The sequence below is a fragment of the Apteryx mantelli genome, chromosome 31 (assembly GCF_036417845.1).
Source record: "Apteryx mantelli isolate bAptMan1 chromosome 31, bAptMan1.hap1, whole genome shotgun sequence".
Lineage (NCBI taxonomy): Eukaryota > Metazoa > Chordata > Aves > Apterygiformes > Apterygidae > Apteryx > Apteryx mantelli.
In genome coordinates, this window is record NC_090008.1 from 1,288,633 (window position 1) to 1,313,477 (window position 24,845).

General features: G+C 45.5%; 2 protein-coding genes across 3 annotated transcripts; one reads left to right on the forward strand and one right to left on the reverse strand.

Annotated features, from left to right (window-relative positions):
* The first annotated feature begins 21 nt into the window (after positions 1-21).
* Positions 22-2,240, forward strand: S100A11 (S100 calcium binding protein A11). Its single transcript, XM_013939865.2, has 3 exons — positions 22-182; positions 1,495-1,644; positions 1,954-2,240. Exons 1-3 carry the CDS (start codon positions 180-182, stop codon positions 2,104-2,106), a joined length of 306 nt encoding a protein of 101 aa, XP_013795319.1. The 5' UTR covers positions 22-179; the 3' UTR covers positions 2,107-2,240.
* Positions 2,236-24,824, reverse strand: COPA (COPI coat complex subunit alpha). 2 transcript variants are annotated; one of them, XM_067313542.1, is made up of 33 exons: positions 24,766-24,824; positions 24,460-24,573; positions 23,916-23,989; positions 23,526-23,606; positions 23,138-23,214; positions 22,518-22,627; positions 18,261-18,370; positions 17,795-17,894; positions 17,066-17,201; positions 16,070-16,152; positions 15,309-15,459; positions 14,809-14,875; positions 14,384-14,459; positions 12,081-12,163; positions 10,947-11,086; positions 9,933-10,018; positions 9,364-9,502; positions 8,834-8,996; positions 8,577-8,723; positions 7,976-8,165; positions 7,748-7,843; positions 7,281-7,369; positions 6,909-7,032; positions 6,524-6,613; positions 6,309-6,418; positions 6,029-6,106; positions 5,756-5,824; positions 5,393-5,529; positions 4,889-5,075; positions 4,677-4,787; positions 4,258-4,419; positions 3,803-3,997; positions 2,236-3,490 (listed from the first exon to the last, which is right to left on the reverse strand). In XM_067313542.1, exons 1-33 carry the CDS (start codon positions 24,803-24,805, stop codon positions 3,431-3,433), a joined length of 3,675 nt encoding a protein of 1,224 aa, XP_067169643.1. In that variant the 5' UTR covers positions 24,806-24,824; the 3' UTR covers positions 2,236-3,430. The 2 variants fall into 2 exon arrangements, with proteins under 2 accessions (XP_067169643.1, XP_067169644.1); XM_067313543.1 differs by lacking the exons at positions 2,236-3,490; positions 3,803-3,997; positions 4,258-4,419; positions 4,677-4,787 and adding an exon at positions 5,204-5,282 and having other exon boundaries at positions 4,925-5,075.
* Positions 24,825-24,845: the final 21 nt, after the last annotated feature.

Genomic DNA, 24,845 nt, shown 5'->3' on the forward strand with positions numbered 1-24,845 from the left:
GCCGTTAGAGCCAGCAATTTCCCAACGCAGCGGAGGGGGCTGAGTCAGGGCTCGACGCTGGCTCCGCCAGGAAGGGCGGTGGCAGCCGGGGCGAGGCTCATAACCGCCCCAGCTCCTGTCCACTCCATACCGCGCCGCGGCCCCCGTTGAGGACTGAGCCCCCTCCTCGCGCCCCAGCTATGGTGAGTGAGCCGGGTCCCCGGGAAGGGGAGGGAGACGCCGCTCCGTAACGGCTGGAAGGAGGCTGCAGGGGAGCGTTTCTAGCAAACAGCCCGGGAACTCTGCACTCAGCTGAAAGCGAGACTCACTCTGGCACCAGAAAGAGGAGACGGTGCCAAGGGCTGAGTTACGATTACTCCCTAGGAGGGGGCCTGGGAGCGGGAAGAGGGTGCAGTGCTGTGGAGAGGGAGGGCAGATGGTTCCTGCAGCTGGGGGGGGACAGGAGGTGGCATTTGAGCCCCTGCAGTCCCCCCACCACCTTCCCTCCTCTCTCCCTTTCTCATTCCCTATTTCTTGCTCGTGTTTCTGATGCCCATCCCTGGACTCGGGGCTGCGTCTCCCCCTCCACCAGACCCCGGGGCAGGGGGTGCAGGGGAAGCCAAGCGCCAAGGAAGTGGGGCCCAGGGCGGAAGCAACTTGGCTTCTCTCATATCAACCAAAAAAGGCTAAATTCAGCCTCAGGCAGGGCAGGATGTGGCCAGGGAGTCCCCAGGATGCCAAGGTTACGGATGGAAGAGTGGATTCCTCCCAGTTCTCCCCTGCGCTGCCCTTTCCCAAAGGCTGGAGCACAGCTCAGGGCTTATGGCTCAAGGCGAGGGGGACCCTCTTGTCCCCCTCCCTTTCCCCTGGGTGTCCCCAGTGCAGCGGCCCGTGAGCCAGCCCAGCTCCCTCCCGGCCAGGTCAGCGTTTCACCCCCTGGTCCCCCGTCCCCTCGGCCCTCACAGTATTGCAGTTCCCAGATGCGAGCAGTCTGGGGAGCCAGCGCTGCTCGCATTTTTGTCGCCTGACTCAGAGTTTCTCCTCTGTCCAGAAAGGGCAGGGGGAGGGAAAGGGGGAAACGCTTATCTTTCCAGAAAAGCAGCCACAGCCAAGTCCTGTTGGAAATCACTGAAAAACTAGCTGCTCTTCCAGGGCGAGGGAGCAGCCATTCTCGCTGCATGAGCTCTTCCCGTTCCAGGCAACTCCTCCTAAAGGAGCTGACGCTTCCCCAGGGGATTTTCCATGCTAGAGATCCCAGGAATCCCAAAGCAGCATGACTCAAACCTCGTCCCTCCCCTGGGTACTTCCTCACCACATTGCTGTGCAGGGCACTAGAAAAACTAATACTAAAGAAAAATGCAGCTGGACAGGTTGGGCACAGAAGGAGACTCCTCTAGGGGAGCAATTGCACAAGGTCCCCCTCACCCCAACCTTCCTCTACAAGTAACATTGCTTTTTTCTGCAAGCAAAGAGCTCTCTTCAAGGGCTGGCCTAAACTTGCTCTTGCTCCTTCAGTCAAAGGTGTCACCCACAGAGACCGAACGCTGCATCGAGTCCCTGCTGGCTGTCTTCCAGCGGTACGCAGGGCGCGAAGGGGACAACTGCAAGCTCTCCAAGAGAGAGTTCCTTGCCTTCATGAACAGTGAGCTGGCTTCCTTCACAAAGGTGAGCAAAACCCAGGCCAGATCCTTCCAGGAGTCTCCCCCATGATGCACTCCATCCCCTAGGACAGCAGTTAAAGCCCTTGTTCTCACAGCAGCGTGGGGTGAGAGGGGGGAAGAACTCACTTTTGCCAGCAGCCAAAGTACATCCTGAACAAGAACTACCCCGATTGAATCCTGTCTCCCTCTGCCAACCCCTCTCCAATGGTGACTAAAATTCAGTAGCTGCAGGGTTCATACCTTGGCAGATAACGGCAAGGGGCACCGTTGCCTCTAAGCAGATGTTGATAGCAGACTCCCTGATCTTTTGCAGAATCAGAAGGACCCAGCTGTCCTGGACAGAATGATGAAGAAACTTGATTTGAACAGTGATGGGCAGCTGGACTTCCAGGAGTTCCTGAACCTCATTGGGGGCATTGCAGTGGCATGCCACGATGCCCTAGTTGTGCAGGCCCCTCGCCACTAGCCCAGGCAGCTCTGCCTCTCCCACCACTGTGAATGTGTTATGACCAAGAACCACACAAACCTGGAAGCAGTCCCCTTGAAATGCGGACATCCCCATTCCCCATTTTCTGAATAAAATAAAGGTTTAAAATTCTAGCATAAGGCATGGTTTTATTTTTTACAAGTCAGGGGAAAGCACTACGCAACCAGTTCAGACACCCGAGGGAGCCAGGATCTCCGGTTCCTCTCCTCTGCTTCTCCACTGATGTGAGAACATTGGTCTTCTCCCCCCTACCTCACAGTCCCCCTAACTGTACATTTTTCAGCCTTGTAACTGCTGGAAACTACAATGCACCTGACTTTGGAGATCATCCAGTCTGTTAAATACCATGGGGAAGGGCACAGTAATTCCAAACGGTAAAACTACACAAGCTAAACGTGAAGACAGGAGCATTACAAGTAACGATAATTTGAGCACTGGCAAGAGCAATTATACACTAATAATTAGTGGAAGCACACCCTGTCAGCATAATAAATTATTTCAGCAATGTAGCCTCCATTTTCTGGGAACTTTAAAACCCTCCAAAGCTAGTAGCTTAAGAGCACAGGAGGGATGGAAAAAACTATGAAAAGGGGAAATGAAATCCAACATCTATTCTATCTCAGTAAGATCAACTGGGCTACCAAAGAGGGAGATCAAGATGGTCAATTTATTTTATTCATGTGAGCAGATAATATTGAAAAAAAGCTGGTAGAACCAAAAAAAGTCAATAATAGCAGTTAGATTCTAAGCTGCTCTCCCACCATTTCCAAAGGGAGCAGAGCTATCTCTGAGCGGGGACAGGTCCTGTGCTGGCCCCAGGTCCAGACAGTACCACACTCCACTGAGAGCTGAGTCAGCTCTTCCTGCTGTTCCAGCTGCAGCAGGCTGAGCACTTCTTCCAGGAGTCCCAACACTAAAGGAAGTGAGAGCCAGTCACTGCCTGTCAAGTATTTTCTATGGTGTGCACTGTATGGTACCCAGGTCTCAGCAAAAGCCACCCTTTGCCCTCTAGAAAAATTTGGTTTTGGAGAAGAAACTGTAGCTTTGAGGCAACAGTACATAGAAATGTCACATCAGCTGGATCTGGAAACAGACTCTCTAGTTGCTACTACTCAAAAGCAGCAGAGAGTCTCACTACAGCATTTCTGGGAGGGGAAGAGTATGTAAGACAACAGCACGGGCACAACTATGGTGGAGATATTTGCCTAGAAGTTAGAATGACGGGAGGTAAAAGTTTCAACACCGCTGTGAAACAGGACCGTTCCCCTCTGATCCTCTCACCTCCCCAGGATGGGGCAGGGCCCTAGCGGAACTGGAGTGGGCTGATCCGCAGCCCAATGACATCTTTGCCGATCTCTGTCACCTGGGGAATAAAAGGGAGATGATTAATGTTTAAAAGCAGCTCAACAATCCAACCCCATACATGGTTTTCACAGCTTATACAGTTCTCAGGACTGCAAGGTCAGTCCCTGAAGGTAGAATTTAAAACTACATTGTATTTCACAATTCCCAAACTGCTCCTCCTCACGTGCCAAGTCCTCAGACATTCAACTTTAGACCCAAAGTCCAGGCCAAGTCAGTTTAGGGAGAGCAAAGGGGAAGGTGTTAGAGTGGATTCTCAGAGAAAGCGCCAGAGACTAAGAGTGCACAATTACAAATGTTCAGGCTCCCTTACTGTGGTGACACGGCAGATCTGCCCCTGGAACTCAGGACAGTAGCAGGCTCCACTGAGTGGACACTTCTCCACAGGTTTGCCACGATATATGGGCCGGTAAGAGGCAGCACAGATGTCAAAGGGGTTGTGCATATCATAGTTGAGCTGGTAGGTGTCAGTGGGATTCTTCTCACACGCAGACAAGATCTTGCGGGTCTGCAAAAAGCAACCACATTGACCAGAGGGGGAGCTACAAAGCAGTCCAAATAGATTCAACTGGTAACGAGCATAAATTAGGGTGCTTCCTCTCAATACCTCTCCCTTCCCACTAACAAGCACCTCTGCTCTGATCACAAAAGCCTCCGCCCACCCCTGCAGGGAGCAATAGTCAGTCCTCTCTGAACCAAGGAGGTCTCATTCCAAAGCACACACAGAGCACTCGGTGATATTCCTGGCCATGCACCTTGCAGACATACCTGCTGCGCCACCTCAGGCTTTGGACCCAGTTCCAGCAGCCGACGAGCAAAGGTAGCAGCTGTCTTGAAGTTTTTGAGTTTGAAAAAGAGGTTGAGAGCAGTGCGCAGCACCAAGATCATGTGGACAGGCTGCAGGTTGGAGTGGGTGAAATAGGCAGCCATCTGCGTTGGGGAGAAGGAGGGAAAGGAGAGATACAATCACTACCAACTAAGTGAGAAACTGGATGCCCTGAAAATGCTGCACGAAACACACCAAACCCTCCCAGGTGATCACAGCCACCTCTGCTTTAAAGGCAGGAAACTGAGGCACAACTCCACATAAGAGGAAATGGTAGAAATGGCAGAACTCATGATTCCCAACACCTTTTTAAACCAAAAGGCTATTTTCCTCCCCAACTCCCATCACAGAGCTTCTGTACCTCACAAATGCGCTTCTGCTGCTCCAGGGTCTCTTTGGGCAGCTTCTTCCGCTCTATCTCCATTGAGAGCCCTACAATATACTCCCGGCAAATGGCTATCAGCTGCTGGGCCTTGGAGAGAGGCAGACAGAAGGAGTCAGGCATTCAGCCTCCTGCCCCAGGGAGATGCAGAACACAGTCAAAAAAAAAAAAAAGAGAGATCTGCCTCTCACCTCAGCAATCTCCTGCTTGTTGTCTACCACTAGCAAGGGCACACTGAGCAAGATGGAGCGGAACTTCTCCACGGCTTCCTCAAACTTGCCAGCCGTAGTGAGCTGGTAGCACAGCTGCAGGCGCTGGATCAGGTCATTGAGTTTCAGTCCAACAGCAGGGAGGGCGTTCTTCAAGCCAGCTTCCTTCCTGGGAGCACCAGAGAGGGGTTGGAGAGGGATGAACAGAACTACTGCAGAGGGCATCCAGAACACACTGTCAGCTCAACTGCAATTTGTCAGCAATGCTTTGACCTAGGGCCACACTGTCCTTCTCACCTTAGCACCAACAGCATCTGTGCTTCTGTAATTCTGCCTCCCACAATGCCCAGCTGTCTCTGCATTAACACAAGCTCCCCTTCAGAAGAGAGGGAGAAGAATTCTGGCTACAACTGAACTTCCAAGGTGTCAGGGAGGAAAATGGCACAAGGCAAAGAGCACAGAAAAGGAGCCAGCCCAGTTGCTTACCAGTTGCGATGCGGGTATCCATACATGGAAGGGAGACAAGGCAGGGCTTGATAGGTCGTACGGCCACGGGCATAGGTCTGCAGGAACAGCTGCTTGTAGGGACCGAAGTTTGTGACTCCTACCTGGTCATGAAGGAGCTGAAAGGGACACATTGATCTGCTGAGTAAAAGATGTCTAGGGCTCTATAGAGGTTGCACAGACATCAACACTCAGGCTCTGACCTCGTTTCATACACGGACAAAATCATGCATGAAATGATTCACAAAAGGACACAAAACAAAGCTTCAGACTGGATCAGAGACAAGAACACATGGGAACAAGGGCAAGCTCTTTTCCCCCCCAGGAATTCCTGGGGTAACTTACTCTCATTGCTGTTTCAAAGGAGCCTGCCAGGATGTGATCAACAGGAAGCTGAGAATTGTTACACCACACCTACAAAAAGGGAAGAGAAACACATTACAAGAACTACTGCATACATGCACGTTCACCCTACCTACTCTCATCGCCCCTCAGTCCCCATAACAAGTTGCTGTGCTGTGCTCACAGCTGAGTGTTAACAAGAAGGACTGAGCCTGAAAAAAGAAAAACTGAAGTAGAAAGTTTCTTGGAAAGACGACAAAAGAGTTGTCCCATTACCTGAGCAGGGCTGGTGCCTTTGGTGGGTGGCACAAAGAAACCATCCTCAGCTCCTCCTGCTGGTCCAGCAGGTACATCCTGGGGAAACATACAGGACAGTGATTAGCATTCAAGTGTTTGACACCCAGATGAAATCATAGCTGGCTTCAACTGTGGTGGCAGAGACTCTCTGGGAAAGCCCAGAAGACATTTTTTTCCCTGCAAGCTTTCATTGCCTCGTGGCAATGAGGGGATACTTGAAAAGCCTCACAAACATACCCTGCACCCAAAAGCATCCTACCAGTTCAGGGGGAAGGTCCAAATCTTCCTCAACTTCCCATCCGCCTCCTTCTTCCTGTCCTTTACCTAGGCCTTCTTCTCCAAAGCCTTCTCCAGCATCCACAAAACCATCTGCATGGAGGAAAAGAACTAGTTAGAACTCTTACACACAAGCACATGCACGCACATACACTCTCTCCTCTCTCACTTCTCTAAGAAACTCTTGGATACACCCACCTTCATCCAGCTGCAACTCTGCATCTTCACCCCAGCCTTCAGTGCCAACAGTGTCAATATCAATATCTGCAGCCAAAGCACCCCCTTTGCCTTAAAAAAAGGATAGAATTATTCATTTACTCATCTCTGAGAAGATAAGATGTTAAGCAAAGAATTAACTTAGGCTAACACCCTCCCCTCCAATTGTCAAACACCATCTTCTGTTAAAAGGCCAAAAGATTTCTTGAGAGATTTTAAGGGTGGTGTAAATATATAACTGGATTCCAACCTCTGCTAGTAACACACAACAAATTTGAGGTTTAACAGCAACAGTTCAGGAGCCATAGGGACAAATTCAGTTCTGCATATCCCACCTTAATGCAGCTTTGCAGGTACAGAGCAATACCTTTGCTAGCAATTGTTCCTTCGAAGAATCCCTTGGAGACAGTCAGCAACGGCCAGTTGGTATCCAGAGGCATGATAGGGGCAGGAGGCTGCAGCAATTTTGCATTGGGATCAATGTCTGGAATCTGAGCAGAAAAGAACAGAAATCAGCTAAAGGCCATATAAGGAAAATCCTATTCTTTGACCTACCCACCTCTAGGCAGCATAGACAGTCTCAAGCCTGATGATGAGTAGTGACTGCAATGGAGATGGTTCCTCCCTCCTGGTAAGGAGCTGCCTCACCAGTCATACTACCACCACATTCCACTGCCATCCTCTTCCCAAACTCTAGGGCTCTCATAACGAAATAGGAGGCATTAGTTAATTCACTAACTGTTTCCTTTTCAGGATCAAATGTTTCCTTCAGGCTTTCAGCTTCCTCATCCAGACCATGAGTTGCAGCTGTGAGATAGGCCAGGGACTCTGAAATGAGATATAGCTAATATGAGTGGGTGTCCTTCACTGCCTAAAACAAGAGAACTTCTCATACTGGCTTGCATGGCCACACTGCCACAAAGGAAAGATTAGCATCATACTAAGATTTATAATTACACCTTTAGGGGTATCACTGGATTTAGGACTAGAATGTGTGCATGCAATGACAGAGCATATTCAGATTGTCAAAGTTTGTCTCAGGTCTCCTGGATTGTATTCGAGCTCTTAGATTACTTTCCTCCTATCTGATTCTGTTTTTCATGTAAGGGATTACATTATCTCTCCCCAGAAATTATCATTCATCCATACAACCTCTCCAGCTTCTCCCCAGCCCACAGAAGCACAGGTTAGTCTGATATTACTCACTTTGCCCACAGTTCTTCAGGATCCTCACCCTCTCTGACACATCTCCTAGATACAAGGCATTCTGGTAGTGGCCACTCATATCTTTACGGATCTCAGCTAAATCAAAAGAAAAATAGATGTAATGATAACTCTGCTGGTTTTGGCCTCCACTGTGTTGCCACTCATTCCCTCTGGACATGACACTACTCCTTTTATCTCATTCTTCTTTGCCACCATCCTGGGACTCACCTATCTTCATCATCTTCCGGAGCTTCTCCAGGTTGCCAGTGATGAGGTAGAGGAAGGAGAGCCTATCAAAATTCTTGGTGCGTTGGTAGCACATCTCCACAATTTGGTGATTTCCCTGCAGCAATGCCACTTCTCCCAGCTTCTCCCAGCAATTCTTGTCATCCAGAGCCTTGGCTGCTTCCAGAGCAATCTAACAAGGGAATGAGACATGGTTACAAGGGCAGACCTGAAAACAGCTAAACACACTCACAAGACTTGAGCTCTATTCTCTGCTCTACCAAAAACAGTAAGTGGCTTTGCAGAAGGCAGTCTTCCCTGCAGGCTCCTGTTCATAATACCTGTGATAGGATTACAAGGATCACTGCATTAAATCATGCCCTCAGCTGAGGGCCTGCACCTTAATAGGGCTGCTATCATTCCCTGCTCTAGGAAGCATATCTGTGACTCTCAACTACTCTCCCAGGGAGATGCAGATTCTGTGAAACGAAATGCAGAAAAGGAAAGGTGAGCTTTTTCTTCCTAACGCTCCTCCCCCTTGCAACATAAAGTAACGTTTGCCCGAAAAGACCTGGCTTTCCCACAGCACCACCTGCTACCTCACCTCAATGTTGCCGCATTCCAGTGCCAGGCTGAACCGGGTCTTCTCATCCTTGACAAAGTGCAGTGCCACCTCAGGGTAGCCCTTTTTTTGCAGGTAGGCAATGATGGACTGGCCCACGAGCTTAGCATTCCTCACCATGTGCAGCACCTGCAAAGGAAAGGCCCAGGCCTGAAGATGACAATGCCACTTGGGAAGGATTATCCTATACCCCCATGTCACGGTGAAGGAAAAGTGCAGTGTTTCGCTTGCCTCCTCACCTCATCATATTTTCTGTTGATCAATGCCAGTTTGAACTTGAATTCTGTGGGATCAATGGTGAGGACCCTGGGACGGCATTCTCTGTCCAGGCAGTACACGTTGTTTCCCTTCACACGGGTAACATAAATAGGCAGATCCAAGGTGCGGATGATGCCATGATCCCTACACCAAAACACAGCATATTCATTTGACGTGCATGCTAACACTATGCATCTGTATGACCACATCCTCTATCTCAAAGGAGGCTCAAACACTATCATCTTAGCCTGGATTACAAAAGCAATCCCAGTCTGAAGAACAGTGCAGCCACCCAGCAGTGAAGTACCAGTAACAATGCAAGCAACCAAAGATGAGGCCAGTGCAATCATCTAGCTCTAGTTATCTTTGAGTAAGCCCAAACTGAAGGAAAAAAAAAAAAAAAGAAAAAGTGCAGTTACACCAGCACCATCTTTGGTGTCTGCCAAAAAAACATAGTAGTCTGTGCAAGGCCTGCCAGTTCAGGGACTCCGTGGGTGATGCCCAGACTCACCCAGTAGTGACAGCATATTTGATGTGGTTGCTGGTGGTATAGATGAAAACACCACTCTCATCCCAGGCACCACTCTTGACACGGATATTTTCATGGATATTACACAGTGACTCCAGCTTTCTGTTGCAGATCATGATGGCTGGAGAAGAAAAACATAAGATTTAAGGATATGGAACTCTCTACTGTTAAATATCTGCCTCTTAATTACGGCTTATCTCCTCCATAGTCCCAGCAACAGAGATCTGTTCAAAAAGAGTCAGACATTAAGGAGATGATAGCAAGCACAAACAGAATTGTTACCATCTGCCTTTATTTTATGAAGGAAACTATTGGATCCCTTTTGAGGAGTTTTAGAAATCCTCCTTTTTACAACCTCACAGAAAGGTTTTGCTGAAGAGACAAACTGAAAGGGTTCACACTGAAAGTCCTCAGCTGCACTTTCACTCGTGGCCATGGCACTGAATGGTTACTCTAGCAGGCCATACAAGGAGGGATTCTGCTCCGCAAAGAGGAAGGGGCTGATGCAGTGCCTAGGACCCAGGTGAAACACTCAGGCCTCCCCTGCTTACCGTGCTTAGCCAGCAAAGCTACATGGGACATGTCAGCCGACCAGATGACGTATTTCACCTTGGAGATCTTCACCGAGGCCAGAGTTCTGTGGAAAGGACAGCACTGACATCAGAGAGCTGAACAATATCCCTCCTCACCACAGCAAGCTCTATGATGACTACCTGAACCCAGTCTGCAGATGCTCCAACCCCCCCCCCCCATGCAATTCTAGAGCTATAAAATCGTGTGACAGAACTGTCTCTGTGGTCCAGTTTAGCAAAACAAACCTCTCTCCATATCTGCACAATGACAAACATACTTGAGGTGACAACTGACTTCAAATTCTAGGTCTCTGAGGTGCTTTTGTTTTTTAAGGATGGATTTAAGAGAACATGGGAAATAGGGAATTTCCAAGCAGCATTTATCTTGTTAAATCTGTTCACAACTATCCCAACAATACTATAAAGACAAAAGGCATGCAAATAAGGAAATGAGACTCACGAGGCAAGCTCTGGGACATGTGAGCACATATACTGTACCTATTTGCAGCTAATCCAGACTCCTTCTCAAGCCCCAAATACAGCTAAAACCACCAGCTCCTTGCCTGTTTCTTTGTGGCTAGCAACACTTATATCACTAAGAACTTGCTACCACATTGTGGTTTAAGAGTATTTTGTACAGATATAAAACCTAAGGGACAAGGCACCGGGAGAGCTTAGCCTGATTGAGTTTGGGGTGGTTTTATTGATTTCTTTTCCCTTTTATAATACCCAATTCTGTAATCACAGAGTTTACAAGGGTATGGCACACATCTCCCTGTGATCAATGGCACAACGCCTGCAGCATAAATTGCACCTTGGCTATGTTTACACTGTGCTTTTTGTAACAGTTGTTAGCCGTGGTTTGGATCAGTCTGATGCAGCCTGCAGCTGATGCTAAATTCTGGAGTGCATTAATAGCTATTACTTGTCCCCAGAGGGCATACACCAGCAGGATTACAATATTAAAACTTCTCCCAGCAGGCTGAAACCTACCGCTTCTGCTGCACGTCAAACAGGGTGATGGAGTCTGCATCTCTCAGCAGCAGGTTCCCTGTGCCAGCATAGAAAATCTCATCGCAGTTCGGCACCTGCACCTTCTTGGTGATCTCATTCTTCAGGTTTTTGATTAGGATCTGCCATGTGATGAAAAGTAACACCACAGGAAAGTTAGGTAGAATCTACAAAGACGTTTAAGATCATTTAGGCTCAGACACTTTGTATAGCTGAACCCCAATAACAAGAGAGACAAACGGAAGATGCAGCCTTTCACAAAGCAAGATCAACAGAAATTTATCCTGCCAGAAAACTCAACCACGTCAATTTGTCAGAGTAAAAAATCTGTTTTTCTTAGTACACCTTCACACAGTGCACACTTTCCCTTCATCACCACTGCTGTCATTATTAGCTGGCTGATAAAATTTGCAAGCCCTCTCTACAAGTGAATATACAAGGTAAACAGAGAACACAATGTAGATTAAAAAAAAGTAGGGAAAATTGACAGGAGAACAGCAAGGGGGAGAAGGGGAAGCCAAGAAGAGAGGAATAACAAAACAGGTATGTAATAAAATTGAATTTTCTTGCTTAGTAAATATTGAATGATGCAATCTAATGTTAAAAACTGTGATGAGTACAGTATCCTGTACAAGGCAGAGATTAAGACTTTTCTTCTCCTTCCCACCAAGTAAATCCAAGTGGGGAAAACTTTCCATTACTGCCTTTCCTCTTTCTCCTACTGCACTCCACGAGTGAGAACAAAGAGCTTTATAAAAACCTATACCTGCTTTTTCACCATTTACTCAGCACTTTCATGCTATGAAAGTGGCCTGGCTAGCTGCACAGTCCTTTTCTGGGCAGCTTTCATTTCTGAACTCACCTTCTGTAGCAGGCCCCCAGCAACTGAGAGGTAACATTTATAGTAAAAGAAGTTAAACAATATTTAAATTCATTAGGTTTTCACCATATTACGTTTCTTTATATCTGCACCCCAGTCTCTACTGACAGTGCTCTGCCAGTCTACTCAGATCACCAGTAATTCCGTTAACCCAGTTTTCCCGCTTTCCACTCAGATGCTTCCAGATGACAATATACCCAGTTTAAAAGATGACCCTATTAAGCTTGTCCCCTTACCGAATGCATGCGATCCAGGACTGCAAAGCGGTTACGAGCTACCCACACAGCTGTTAGCCCGGAGGAACGTTTCCCTTCAGGGGCTGGGGAGAGCAAAATGCAGGCAGTGAATAAAACCTCTGGCAGGCTCTTATGGCAACACATTAGTCAGTCTTGTTTGATCCCATCTTGTTGTTGGATCAGCTGCTTCCTACTAATTCATGTTTAACCTGAGGCTATTCGCAAGACTCATTTCCTCCCCCAATGTCCTTTCAGATCTCCGTGTGGCCAGCGCCAGCCCTTCTCTTCAGCCAAGGCACAAGACAAGTGGCTGTCTACACAGCCAACGCCACCGCTTGGCGCCGAGGCAGGCCATCCTGGGCGACAGCACAGTCTGTCAAGCTAACGAGCAGAGCCTTGCTGGCCAAACCAAGCGAGCAGCGAGGGTCCCGGCTTCAATGTAAGCCCCCTTTCCCTCCCCCCTGCAAACTGACATAACGAGCTGGAGGAGAAAGGCTGCACTTTCCCCAGCACGCAGCTGTTTTCTCGGTTTTAAAACGCTAATATAAACACAACGCTCCGCATGTCAGAAGCGCAGAGAGAACTGTGCTGCAGGATGTGTTTCAGATGCGGGGAAGGCTGCTGCAGCAGAGGAAGGGGACAGACGAGCGAAGTGAGAGCGCTGCTGCTGTTTTGGTAAAATACAATTTCTCCTTCTTCAGTTTCCAGTTCCTTTTCTCACCAGTACTCCTGCTGCTGAAAACATGAGTGTTTTGGGAGACCTTCTTAGGATACCTGCAAGTCACTCGCTCACTAGATTGAGTATCATTTCACCAAGCCTAGTGTCATTTGTGGCAGATCTACACCCTAACAAACAATAACTTAGGGCTGAAGGGCAAGGCAATCAGGTCTCATTTACTGCCCAACATATGAAAGACTGGTCTAAATTCTATTCCCAGCTCAGCTAGGGGCTTTCTGAAGGCAACTTCACCTGTTTTTATGAATCTCCACAATTCAGGGTTTTTACTGACTTCCCCCACATGTAATGGCTTTAAATCTTTAACACTGACTCTACACCAGGGAGAAAGCGACAGAAATATATTACCCAAAAGATCAGAGAAGAGTGATTAGGAAGCTTAGCTCCCCTTTTAGGGCAGGTAAATAAGCTGAAGGATATGAGGATGACAACTCCAGGGCACGTGTTAAATCCCTACTTTACAGACCTGGGAAATCATCAGAAGGATGGATAAGGAGGATAATAATAAATAATAATGAACAAGGAGGATACTTATCAGTTAGTAGAATTTTACATTGTCCTTGAGAATAGACAGTTGCTTAAAAACACCCCAGAAAAATAAACACAAGACAAAGACAATGGTGAGTCTCAATTTTCAACAGAAAACACATTAAGAATACTTGGTTTTCACGAAGCATAGATGCCTCTTCCTCTGCAAGAATTACCCCTCTCCTCTTTAATAGGATCATAAGTTGAACATCCCCAAACAAGTCAGCTTTGAACCTCTCAATCAGAATAAATACTTGAAATATATTCAGTAATATTTAATATATATAAAGTGACTAAAAAGCTCTTCTCTTTCCCTCTCCAGAATACACCCGCTGACTGTACTGACAAAGAAATCTTTTCTTCGTTAGACCCTCAGAAACTAATAAATCTCCAAAGTAGTACGCTAGATTCCAGTCTAACTCATTCATCACTCCCACTCATTTCAAAATCTTTACTGCCATGACGACAGAGGCAGGAGGAACCAGCTGGAGTTTCAGATCCCAAGTGGAATTCACAGTTAGGAGAAAGAAAAATTTTTTTTCTAAATCATATTTTGACTTGTAAATTGCACAAAACTGATTGGAATTTGCTGAGAGGAAGAATGAATACTGGTGCCCTGGCACTGTCACTTTTACAGCCACTTTTCAGAGTATAAACCCTTTTAGAACAAAACATATCTGGTTAAAATCCATCTCTGTTGACAAGCCAGGAAGGCTGCCTGCTGCGTCGAAACGGAAAATGGAAAGTTCCTAATAACAAAATTATAAAATATATATTTGTAGCAGTAAAAGTTTGGGATGAACATGAATTTTTCAAGTCAGTGAAGCTTGTGATATAGTAAGCAGGAAGCCTGCCAAACGATGTGTACTGCGGGGGCATTGGGAAACATGAGAAAGAGTCCAACAAGAGAGGCTTAGAGAAATGAAGCTTTCATATACATAAAACACACACACAAACACACAGTACGAGAGCAGAGGAAGGGATAGCCATAAAGAGGCAAAACACTAAGAAGGATTAATGTGAAATAAGAAACGCCTACCATCCGGGTTCTGGGAGTCTGCATCCTTGGGAATGGTGTATAGGTCATAAGTGCTGTTCTCCAAGTTGCTGGCTCTCTGTGGGGGTGAGGAAACAAAACAAAAAAACATTACGAGATAGGATTTCCCCACTCCTCCCAATTACAAACCCACTTGAGACGGAAAATTATTTAAAATAGTAAGAAAAAAAATGATGTTCAGCCTGTAACATGAGAGGAAAAGGAACAAACTGGTAGGTATCAAAAATAAATGCACAAAACAGTTCACAAGCAAAAAGTCACCCATAAAATTGGTCCTCAGTCTAGCTTTGTATCTCACATCCTCTTAGCATTTGGGACTCAGTTTTAAATTGCATCTTGAGAACAGAATTCGCATTCACAGCCTCTTGGAAAGTTCTGTAGCACATTCTGCAGCAAAACTGGCTTACCGTGCAGAGGAGGACAGCGTTCTCAGCTGGGTTATATGACATGTTGAACACAGGGAACTTGGAACCACTGAAGAGGAGCGATGAAGAGAACAGAGTTAATAAAAGAGCAAACCACAATTTCTTCTACCCAAATCATCTTCTCATAAAAACTCCTTATTTTTTGAAATACACTACCAGAAAAGCTCTGTTTTGATGAATTTCCTGACTCAAAAATACATGGAAGAACTAAGAACACCGGCATTTTCTAAATGAGAGAGCTGGTATTTCAGCTTGAAGTTGCTTCAAATTTGAAGCTAGTTACAAAAAAATTTTTAACCATAAATGGATAACAACTGACCTAAATCAACTTCTTTTAGCTTTGTAGTTCATCTAGCAGAACAATCAGTTGAAACTGAGGTACTGAACAGAAAATGACAATATAATCTATTTATCAATGAGGAACTAACAAGCAATTCAGGATACCAGCAACTATTGTAACATGAGCACTCATCTCTTCCTACCTTCGCAGCTGCATGACAGCAACGTCCTTTGAACTGTTGAAATCAAGCTGGCGGAGGAAACGGTCCTTCACGTAATACAGCATGTTCCCATGTACGGCATAAGCAGGCCGCTCACGCTCCAGTTTGAACACAATCATGCCACCATCATGGCCTGAGAAAAAGACATGTGAGAATTCAGACCTAAGAATTAAATTCTGTGTTTTTCTCATTATGTAAATGACATGTCTTAGCCCCTCAAACCAAGAAAGGTCCAACACAGACTGCAACCAATGACTGTCAGCCACATCTACTACTTTTCAGCCTGACTGAAGTGATTTTATTTCCTCCCTCACTAAGGGCCACGTTCCCATCCCTTTAGGTTTCCCAATAAATTTAAGATCTGGCGTTCCACTAGAAACACTTTGCCTTGCTGACATGCATTTTGGTAATTGTAACTAGTCCAGCATGGAGTTCCCCTTGAATCTGTCCTATGCCTAACGAGCTAACGCTCTAAGGCTTTAGCCTTAAGGCAGAGACTGTCTTGCTCTAGCTTTGATCAGCAGCTGATGCAATGAAACTGTGTCCATTCACAGCTCTCAGATGTTGCAGCAAGTTAAACAAGGATCTTTTCTGTCCAACACATTTAATACAAGCATCTGAAAAACACTGTGTTCTGCAAAGTGTGCTAATGAAAATCAAATCCTTGATGCATAGAGTTTCTGCATGGAATATGTACTCTCTCAACTGCAGCCTGCCAGACATTGAGTAGATCTCTTTTTTACCTGCAGCAAAGAGGTTGAGGTTGGGATGAGCAGCCAATACCCAAAAGCGATCATGATCACGGCGAAATGTCTGGACACCCGTGCTAGATGTGCAAGAGAGGGATTAAGGAAAATAAACAAAATGGAAACCTTGATGTAAGCTCCAGTTCACAAAATGAAGTTCCTGAGCTTAACAGTACAGAACATCTCTGGCATTCGTTATGGGAGAGTCCACTGAGAGTTCAAAACGCTGAATTCAAAGACTTCTGGTTTGTTTTATTTAGAGAAAGCCTCTGTTTTGTGCTCTGTCAGGCTGGTTCAAAAGTCAGGACACTTCAAATACTATTTCCAACATTAAAATGTGCAAACTACTTTGCTTCTCTAACCCAGAAATTTCTCTTATATAAACAAGAGCCTGAGCAGATGAGATTCCAACCCCGGAGTAAGCTTAGCTTAGTACTAACTAAGCTCTCTAAATAAGAGCAGAGCAAACTGACTTAGGTCAAAATGAGAACTGAAATTAATTGCCTTCAGTACTCCAGCTAGGGTCTATTTATGAAATCCTTTCATGTCAGACATATTTGTATTTATAATGTTATTCCTGATGCCTAAGGTGAAGGACAGCACTAGATCTAGTAACTGATTTCAAAACTAAAGCTATTGTTCTATGAATACTCAATTTACATATAAATCTCTAGTCTGGTTCATTCTGTATCCATTTCAGAAGAATGATACTCAGCCAAACAAGTCAAATAATATATTCTCATTCAAAGTGCTTTCAGCAGCAGTAGCACCAGACAAGCCAGCCCTCTTCCATTTGCTTTCAGATAACTGCAAGCCTTGTCCATAACGTGTCTCTCAAAGGGACAGAGAATGTGAAGAACATGGTTTCTCACTCACGAATTTTCAAACTCTAGAACTGATATTTTAAGAACTGCTCTAAGAATACTTGTAGGCCTTTCATTTGTGTGAAAACTTCCATAATAAGGTTGAGTCAGATGCTTGAGAAGCACTAACCGTTTAGACATATCCCACACACGGATGCTCTTGTCTTCTGAATTGCTGAGGATCAGTTCCTGCCGCGGGTGAAAGACAGCACACGAGACATTGTTGTAATGTCCACGGCAAGTGTCGACCTCCCAGGCCTTCGATTCTAACAAAAGTGAAACACAATGAGGAAACTAATGCTTAAGCAGCTTAAGTTGTGCCATAGCAGAAGCACAGCAAGCAACCTTAGAAAGTGGATTCTATGGGCTGCTAGTTACTGTATCACTCCCTCCAATCTACATTTATGATTTCTCTCACCTGTAGCACAATTCATCTGATGAGCACGTAAAGTCAGATTACCAAAAAGGTGCTAAGAATATTATATAGTTTATCTAGCCTGAACTGACATTAGTACACCCATTCCCAATGAAGGGCTCCTGGCTCTGGAATAGCTCCCTTTCTTATTGCATTGGTGTACATTCAAAAAACTTCAGAGTCAAGCTTATCTGTTCCTACAAGCCTCTGCTCAGATGTGGTTGAAAAACAAAATAAGCTTGAGGTGTTGGCTAGGGAACTGAGCTCTCCTCAAACTGCAAAAGGCAATGCTGCCCAGGATTATTTACCACTGACTTGTACAGACATGCTTGCGAAGTTTAAGTTACCTTCAAGTTCTGCCTACAGATGTTCAAACAAATTTCAACTCTTATCCTGCTTAGCCTCCCCTTCTTTCTGTGAACTCCCTTTGGAGAATCTTCTTACCATTCATCCGCCAGATCTTCACTTGTCGATCATCAGCTCCTGATACAATAAGTGGCATGGTGGGGTGAAAGGCAGCCCAGTTCACTCCACGATCATGGCCCTAGAAGCAAAAAGAAAACGGTCACTTGAAGCCTTCCTAGCCTTAATGAGCTATTACAGAATGCTGAGAAAAGGGAACCCCCCACAAGGCAACAGTGCCTGCTATTTAGCTGAGATTTTAGTTGTACAGAGAAAACAGTAGCTGTTAGGTTACAGTGCAAACATCTCCAGATTTCAGATCTTAAATTTCTTAAAAATAAATGCCATATTCTGCAACAGCATGTAAATCCATAAAGCTGAGTCAGGTATCAACTCCTTTTTCCTCCACTGTTTTTCAGATCTTTTAGAGGATCATTTGAAGTCATCACAGGGACTTCATTAAGCAAAGCTGAAAAGGCTGTACAGCACGCATATATTAACACAGTACCTCAAGAACGTGCTTCACAACTGCATCTGTCGTCCCAAACAAATCCACCCCGGTTATTCCCCTGACATCCGATTCCACAGCTCCAGGGGACAGGTTTTTCTTCCTTAGGCCTTGAGGGACAGAGAAGAAGGAGAAGCAGGGGCAGAGGAAGCAAAAATTACATCATCAAGACAGTATTTTTAATTTAGCAACAAGCTGAGTGCTCTCCTGTGCTGTTTTCACACACCTTCAGGTGGAAAGGAAGAACTTGAAAGTGGAAGAGGGCGAGAGAAACATCCAGGACTCCCTTTCACTTCCTCCAAAAGTGCAAGCTCAGATTAGACATGTCAGAAGGAAAGTCTGCAACGCAGTACACCACACAAAGGATCACTTCAGCTCACTGGTACGCAGAGAGCAGCGCCACAGCGAAGGACAACTGGCACATTCTGGTTTCTCCCTCTCTCACTCCTTATTTGCTAATCTGAGCTTGCAACTTTTAGGCTGCTTTCATCTATGCCAGTTTGAGGAGTGCTCTCATTCACCTCTTGATTATGAATTTGGACAATCTGCCTGGAAACAAGGTATTTTCAGGAGCTATTTTAAGAGGCTAAAACTATAGGAACTAAAGCTTGTTCCCGATTCTGAAGAAAACTCCAAATCAGAAGGAACACAGTCAGGAAAGTGAGAATTGAAATGAGCCTCTCATCCAGCAACAAACACGGAAAAGAGACTGTGAGCTTAGTAGATAAAGCATTCTCAAACAAAATTTAGAAAATACACTTTTCAATTTAAAGGTCTGCGGCCCAAGGAAGCCATCATGATGTTTATCAAGAAAAAAATGACTAGAGTAAAACCAGAACTGAACCAGTTATGGATGCCACAAAGAGCGAGGTGCAATAGGAAAACAAATAATACTGAGGATAAAATTATTTTTTTCTTCTTATAATTCTGATTCCCAAACTCCTCAAGAATTAGCGGCTTTGGGGAGATTTAAGGTGAGGGTCTAGTCTCAATTACCTCTTCGAGAAAGTCAGTCTAATGAAATCAACACATTAAGCAGCAGCTTGAAACAAAGCATGAACGCTCTGCACGCTGGGTGAGGTACATGCAGATGGTCCAAGTAACAGTGAAGAACTTGAACGGCTGAGTGGAAGCTTCTATAAAGCTGACACAAACTGACCCAGAAAGTGAGGAATAAAACATACGTAATCAAGGGATGGTGAAAGAAGAAACACAGGGCTTTTAGAAGAGAAAATACTTGAGCCTTTGACAAGCCAGTGAAACAGGACTGGAACACAAGTGGAAAATTTCTGGCATAACTGCACAGATCTAGAGGGAAGGCAGGACACTCACAGAACATACCAGCTTCCTGCATGGCTCTGGGGAAGGAGCAGGGAAAGAGAAAGGACTCGGAGCAAAATGGTAGATATTAGGCATTCTGAGGACAGCTGTTTAAAAAAAATAAATCTAAAAAGGAGACTCAGCTCAACATGCACAAGAGCACTAAGAGGAGCAGGTGTTAAAATAACCAGGGAAAAGGGGACACACGCTAACTGCAACCGACAAATTGGAGCTTAGGAGGGAAGAAGCAAGAGAACTGCAAAGCATCAGGACGTTCCTAGGATCCATTTTGAGAATACAGTGGTTGACACGTTAGAGGCAATGCTGAACGACAGACAGTCCTTTGCAAATTCTTTTGCTCTATTCTCCTCTTCTTCCCAATTCAGGCCTCACACTTAAAGGTCTATAACTTACCCAGGACCGAAACTAAGAAGGGCTCTTGGGTACTGACTGTTTCATTGCTAAGCATAGATTTCTTCCTATCCCTCTAATCCATCTGCATTCAGTGGACAATTAGGAAAGCGCAGTGGAGGCTGAAGTTGTGCAAAGGTTTTGCCAACCATGAACGTACATCCACTAAGGATGCTCAGGGAGAGGCAGGCTAGGTCTAAAAATACTATCTGAGCTCTGTCAGTTCAGGTCCTCCCAGCCCCAGGGCTCCTCAACAGCATAACAGTGAATTAAAGGCCAAAACCCTCGGGTGATCCTCACTTAAGCTGGTCATCCCGATTGACTAATCCGAGTCCTGACAGAACAAGAAAGATTCCTGCCAAGCAGCAGACATCAACATTTGCCAACTAAGAGGAAGTTGAACAGAAGTTGGTGTGTGATGTTACAGTACAAAACAAAAGCACTCTCTGATCATGACCACTAACACCCTCCTCCTGGGTTAACAGTTAAAAAGAGATAGAAAAAACACGTTATTTTGTAGTTGTTGGAGGTTAATATCATCATCATAAGCAAGGACTTCATTCCACAGCACAGGTGAATAACACAACACAAATTTCATGCATTTTAATATGTAAACATGCTCATTCTGACTGCATTCACACAGTCTCTCTCAGGAGACTAGCAAGAAGTGGACTCTTTAACCTGGACCATATTTGTTTTGCATTGAAGATGCTTTATCAGCAGCTCCGAAGACAGAAAGTTTCAGTCCACAGAACACAAAACACATGGGAGTTCAAAACAATAGGGCAGTCTTGACTGCCTGCTCCAGGTCATGCTTAATTCACCCACTACAACTCCTCCATCTCTCGCTGACAACAAAGCTGACAACGCTGGGAAGAGGATTTTGGAATATGGCCTTCCAACTCATTTAACTGAGGACATTCAAAGAACCAGTGCTCATAATCCCAAAACCTGCTGAAAACACAACTTCCCACTGATGTCAGCAGAAGCTACAAGTCATCAGCAGCACTCAGAACTGGAATTAAATCTCAGTATCAAATGATGCTGTCTATGATTAAGATTATGTACACATGACAGACATCAGACAAAATGGGGAAATAACCATTCCCAGAAGACTCCTTGAACCAAAACAGAATCTCGCTAAGGACAGAAGTCATTTGGGGGAAAAATTTCAGGGGTGGAAGGATGGGGGAAAGTCTTTATTTTGAATCCATTTTTCATCTATCCCTAGTTTTTTCACACACCAGTATTCTTGTACTGTCCTGTCTGACTGGAGCAGCAGCTGAGTCAATAATTCAGCACATCGCTAAAACCCCTCATCACATATCAGCTGAGGGGAAAAAAAAAAAAAGCTCTGTACCATCTCCAAACCAATTTGGCAGCAGGAACTCTGCTGAGAGAGAGAGAGTCTGTGGGAGAATGCAGCAGTGAAGCTTACTGGCAGAAGAGCTGTTAGACTCCCCACGCTGGCAGTACAGAGAGGGGGACAGGTTTTAAATAACCAAGAGATCCTGTCCCCAGCCCCTACTGTTGACACAGCTGGCCATGTCCGAGTGCGTACCACAAACAGTGCAGCATGCCCAACCAAAACTGCAGTGCTGAGAGCGGCAGGTGGGATAAAGGACCACAATCCATCTCTAGAACAGCTCACAACACTGTAACACCATCAGTACTGCCCCGCCTGCCTGCCTCCAAGCAGTCCCTTACCTCCACCTACTATTTTCTCCATTTTACTTTTTCACCGAGGGATCCTCTTTCAATCATTAAGTCACCTCGTGGCCTAGCTATAACCTAAGAAACCGCTAACAATAAGTTACTAGCAAAATACTTTGGAATTTTGATTTGCATCTCCTTGCTCTGATCTTTAGAGCATGCTTCATTTTATGAAGCAGATAAGCAAACTGTACGCTGGAGAAATTTCTAACACTGTCTTCCTGTTACCATGCACAACTAGGTTACCAAAAAGGAAAAAAAGAAAAAGCCTTTTTTGCAATCCATATAAAGGCCCGAATGACTTATTGTTGCCTCCAGAGTTTTTCAAGGGGATAAAGATGATCCACAAATCTCAAGAATTCCGCCTACAAGTCTGGCACATCAGCAAAGCTGATTCAGAGACAGCACTATGTGCCTTCTGACAGCAATACTCATCACCCACATCGGCTTAAAAAAAAAAAAAAAATTCAGACTGGGATATTACATTGTAAAATCTCCATCTTTAGAGGTTTTCTTCATTGTGCAAAGCTACAGCTGACTTGATCTATTGCTGAAGACTTGCTTCAAGCAGAAGGCTGGACTAGATGACCCCCAGGGGTTCCTACCAACCAACAACCGAAACTTCACGGAAACTGAGGGCAACAAGTCCCTGTCAGTAGAGAATTCTGTACTTTGCTGCCTGAGGCTCCTAAACAGGCTACTTTTTCTGCTCTCAGATATGAACTGACTTGTTCCTGCCTCACTTGGCTTTCAGCAACTGCAGTTTTGAAGTGGGCTGAGCTACTGGAGACCCCCTCGATCTGGGCAGCTCACCAGAAATATCCCAAACGCGCACAGTCTGATCCAAGCTGGCTGACACTACCAGGTCCTCAGAGGGGTGAAACTGGGCACACATCACATAGTGGTTGTGTCCTGTCAGCACACTACAACAAAAAGGACAGAAAATACCATTTAAACACAGCAAATACTAACATACATTTCAGTTTGTACCAACAGCAATAAACTCAGTCTGAGGAAGAGAGACGATAAGGAATATATGATAAGGTGACACTCTGAAGAGAAATGTGACTCTTTAAGAGTTAGTGTGACTGAACACCTGACACATACGTTCTTGTGGAGAGCATTCAACGGCTTATTTACTGATAGCAATAACTTCACAGGTGAGTATCAACATATTATTTTAATCTGGGAAGTTTTTTACCCAAACAATATGCGAATTTACAAGTAAGAGATAGTTTAGTAGCATCAGAATAAATGAGCAAAAGGAAAGACTGACAGATATATTCACAATTGATCAGTTTTCTTTACCAGTTCTATTCCTTCAACTATGCCCAGTTTTTAAAAGTCAGTAACATCTCCCATTCAAAAACAACAAATTAAGATGATTTGCACCCCAATCCTGCAGTTACTTGTAAAGCACCCATTGATTTTACCAAACACAAGTCCTGGACTGCCAATTCCAAACACGAATTGTCTGATCATCAGAAGCGCTCAAGATCCAGGGATATTCCTAAAAGACACAGTGTTTTCTAAATGAAATAATAATCTCCACCCCAGACATGCCCCCCTCCCCTTCTCAGTATTTTCCAATGGTTTCCATGAACAACCAGTATTTTTTTCTTTTTTTTAAGATATAGGAGGCAGAATTTATGCCTCTTACACCTCTACAGAAGAGCAACATGTTGGGAGAATCTTCGTACTAGCAAGTCAGATACGATTTCTTTAGCAAAGATTCCCATCCAGGGAAGCAAAAGAAAGATCCCATTTCATACAAAAAGAGAGCAGATGTATATCACTGGGTTAAGTAGCAGGGAGGCTTACGTGGTGGAAGAAGGTAGTGCGAATGTAATCCAAGTGCCCAAGCAGAGTGAAAAGACAACGGCGCAATTTGTAATTCCAGACCTGTACAACACAGGAACAGAACAAAAAGTATGTGCCACAGCCTGCCTAGACTTCCTGCGCTTTCTCACAACGTACTAGACTTTAGCTCATTTACAAACTTCTCTCTTTTATTCTACAATGGTTCTAATGCAAGCTACATAGAGACTTCAATTTGTTATAATTACCTCCAATGCTTCTGAAACAGCAGATTTTTAACCTCCTAACACTAATTTTTCCCCTCACCCTCTCAACTTGTCAGCATTTCCCCTACACGTTCTCTTGTCTGGACAATGTCCTTTACAGAAGGAGGGATAACGGGGGGAAATTTACCTTTATTTTGTAATCATCACCTCCAGAAACAAAGAGAGGTTGCTGTTTGTGGAAGTCAATACCTCGAACAGGTCCTACAAATAGAAGGAGCAGGTTGACAGAGAAAGATGGCTGACAGCTGGAGCAGTCCATTATATCACTTAGAGTACGATTTTTATCCCTCCCTGTTTCTTTTGGCAATGATAAAATAAAAACTTTAAAGCAGCAACAAAAAGTCAGGTAAAACTCTGAGGTCACACTCCTTTCTATCAACACACTTGCAGAAACACATCACAGAACATCTAAGCCCTCCAGACGCAATTACAAGTTTATTTTTTTATCAACAATGAAACTAATACCCGACTTTATAGACACATTCAGAGACTAATAAATTGGCCAGAAAGAAAGACAGGATAAAACAAATGGAAAGTGAAGTCAGACCAGCAGAGGCTTCAGCAAACAGACTCTTCCTCCTCTCTCACCCCAGCCTTCTCCCACAAGGAGGTTTCAACCTTCACTCTCGCTCCAAAATTGCACTCCCCCCCCCCCCCCCGAACACGCTCACCATCGTGCTCGTCGAATTTGTCGATCAGGGTGCACATCCGATAATCCCACAGCTGGATCACGCCATTGTGCAAGCTCGTGAGGATCCACGGCCGCTTAGGGTGGAAGCTGAGCCCTGCCGAGGCACACGGAGACGTGACAGCGGCGCCGCCGCGCGAACGGGGCCTCGGGGCGCCGAGAGCCCCAACCCGCCCCAGGCCAGGGAGCGGCAGAGCGGGGCCGCCGGGCCCCGCAGGCCTCGGGGCGGGGGGCGCCCAGCCGCCTCGGTCCGGGGATACCCGGTGCCCTTCCCCGGCACGACCGTTACCTTTCACCCGGGCCGACTTGGTCTCGAACTTGGTCAGCATCGTCCGCCGCCACCGCCCGCCCCAACGGTCCACGTCGGCG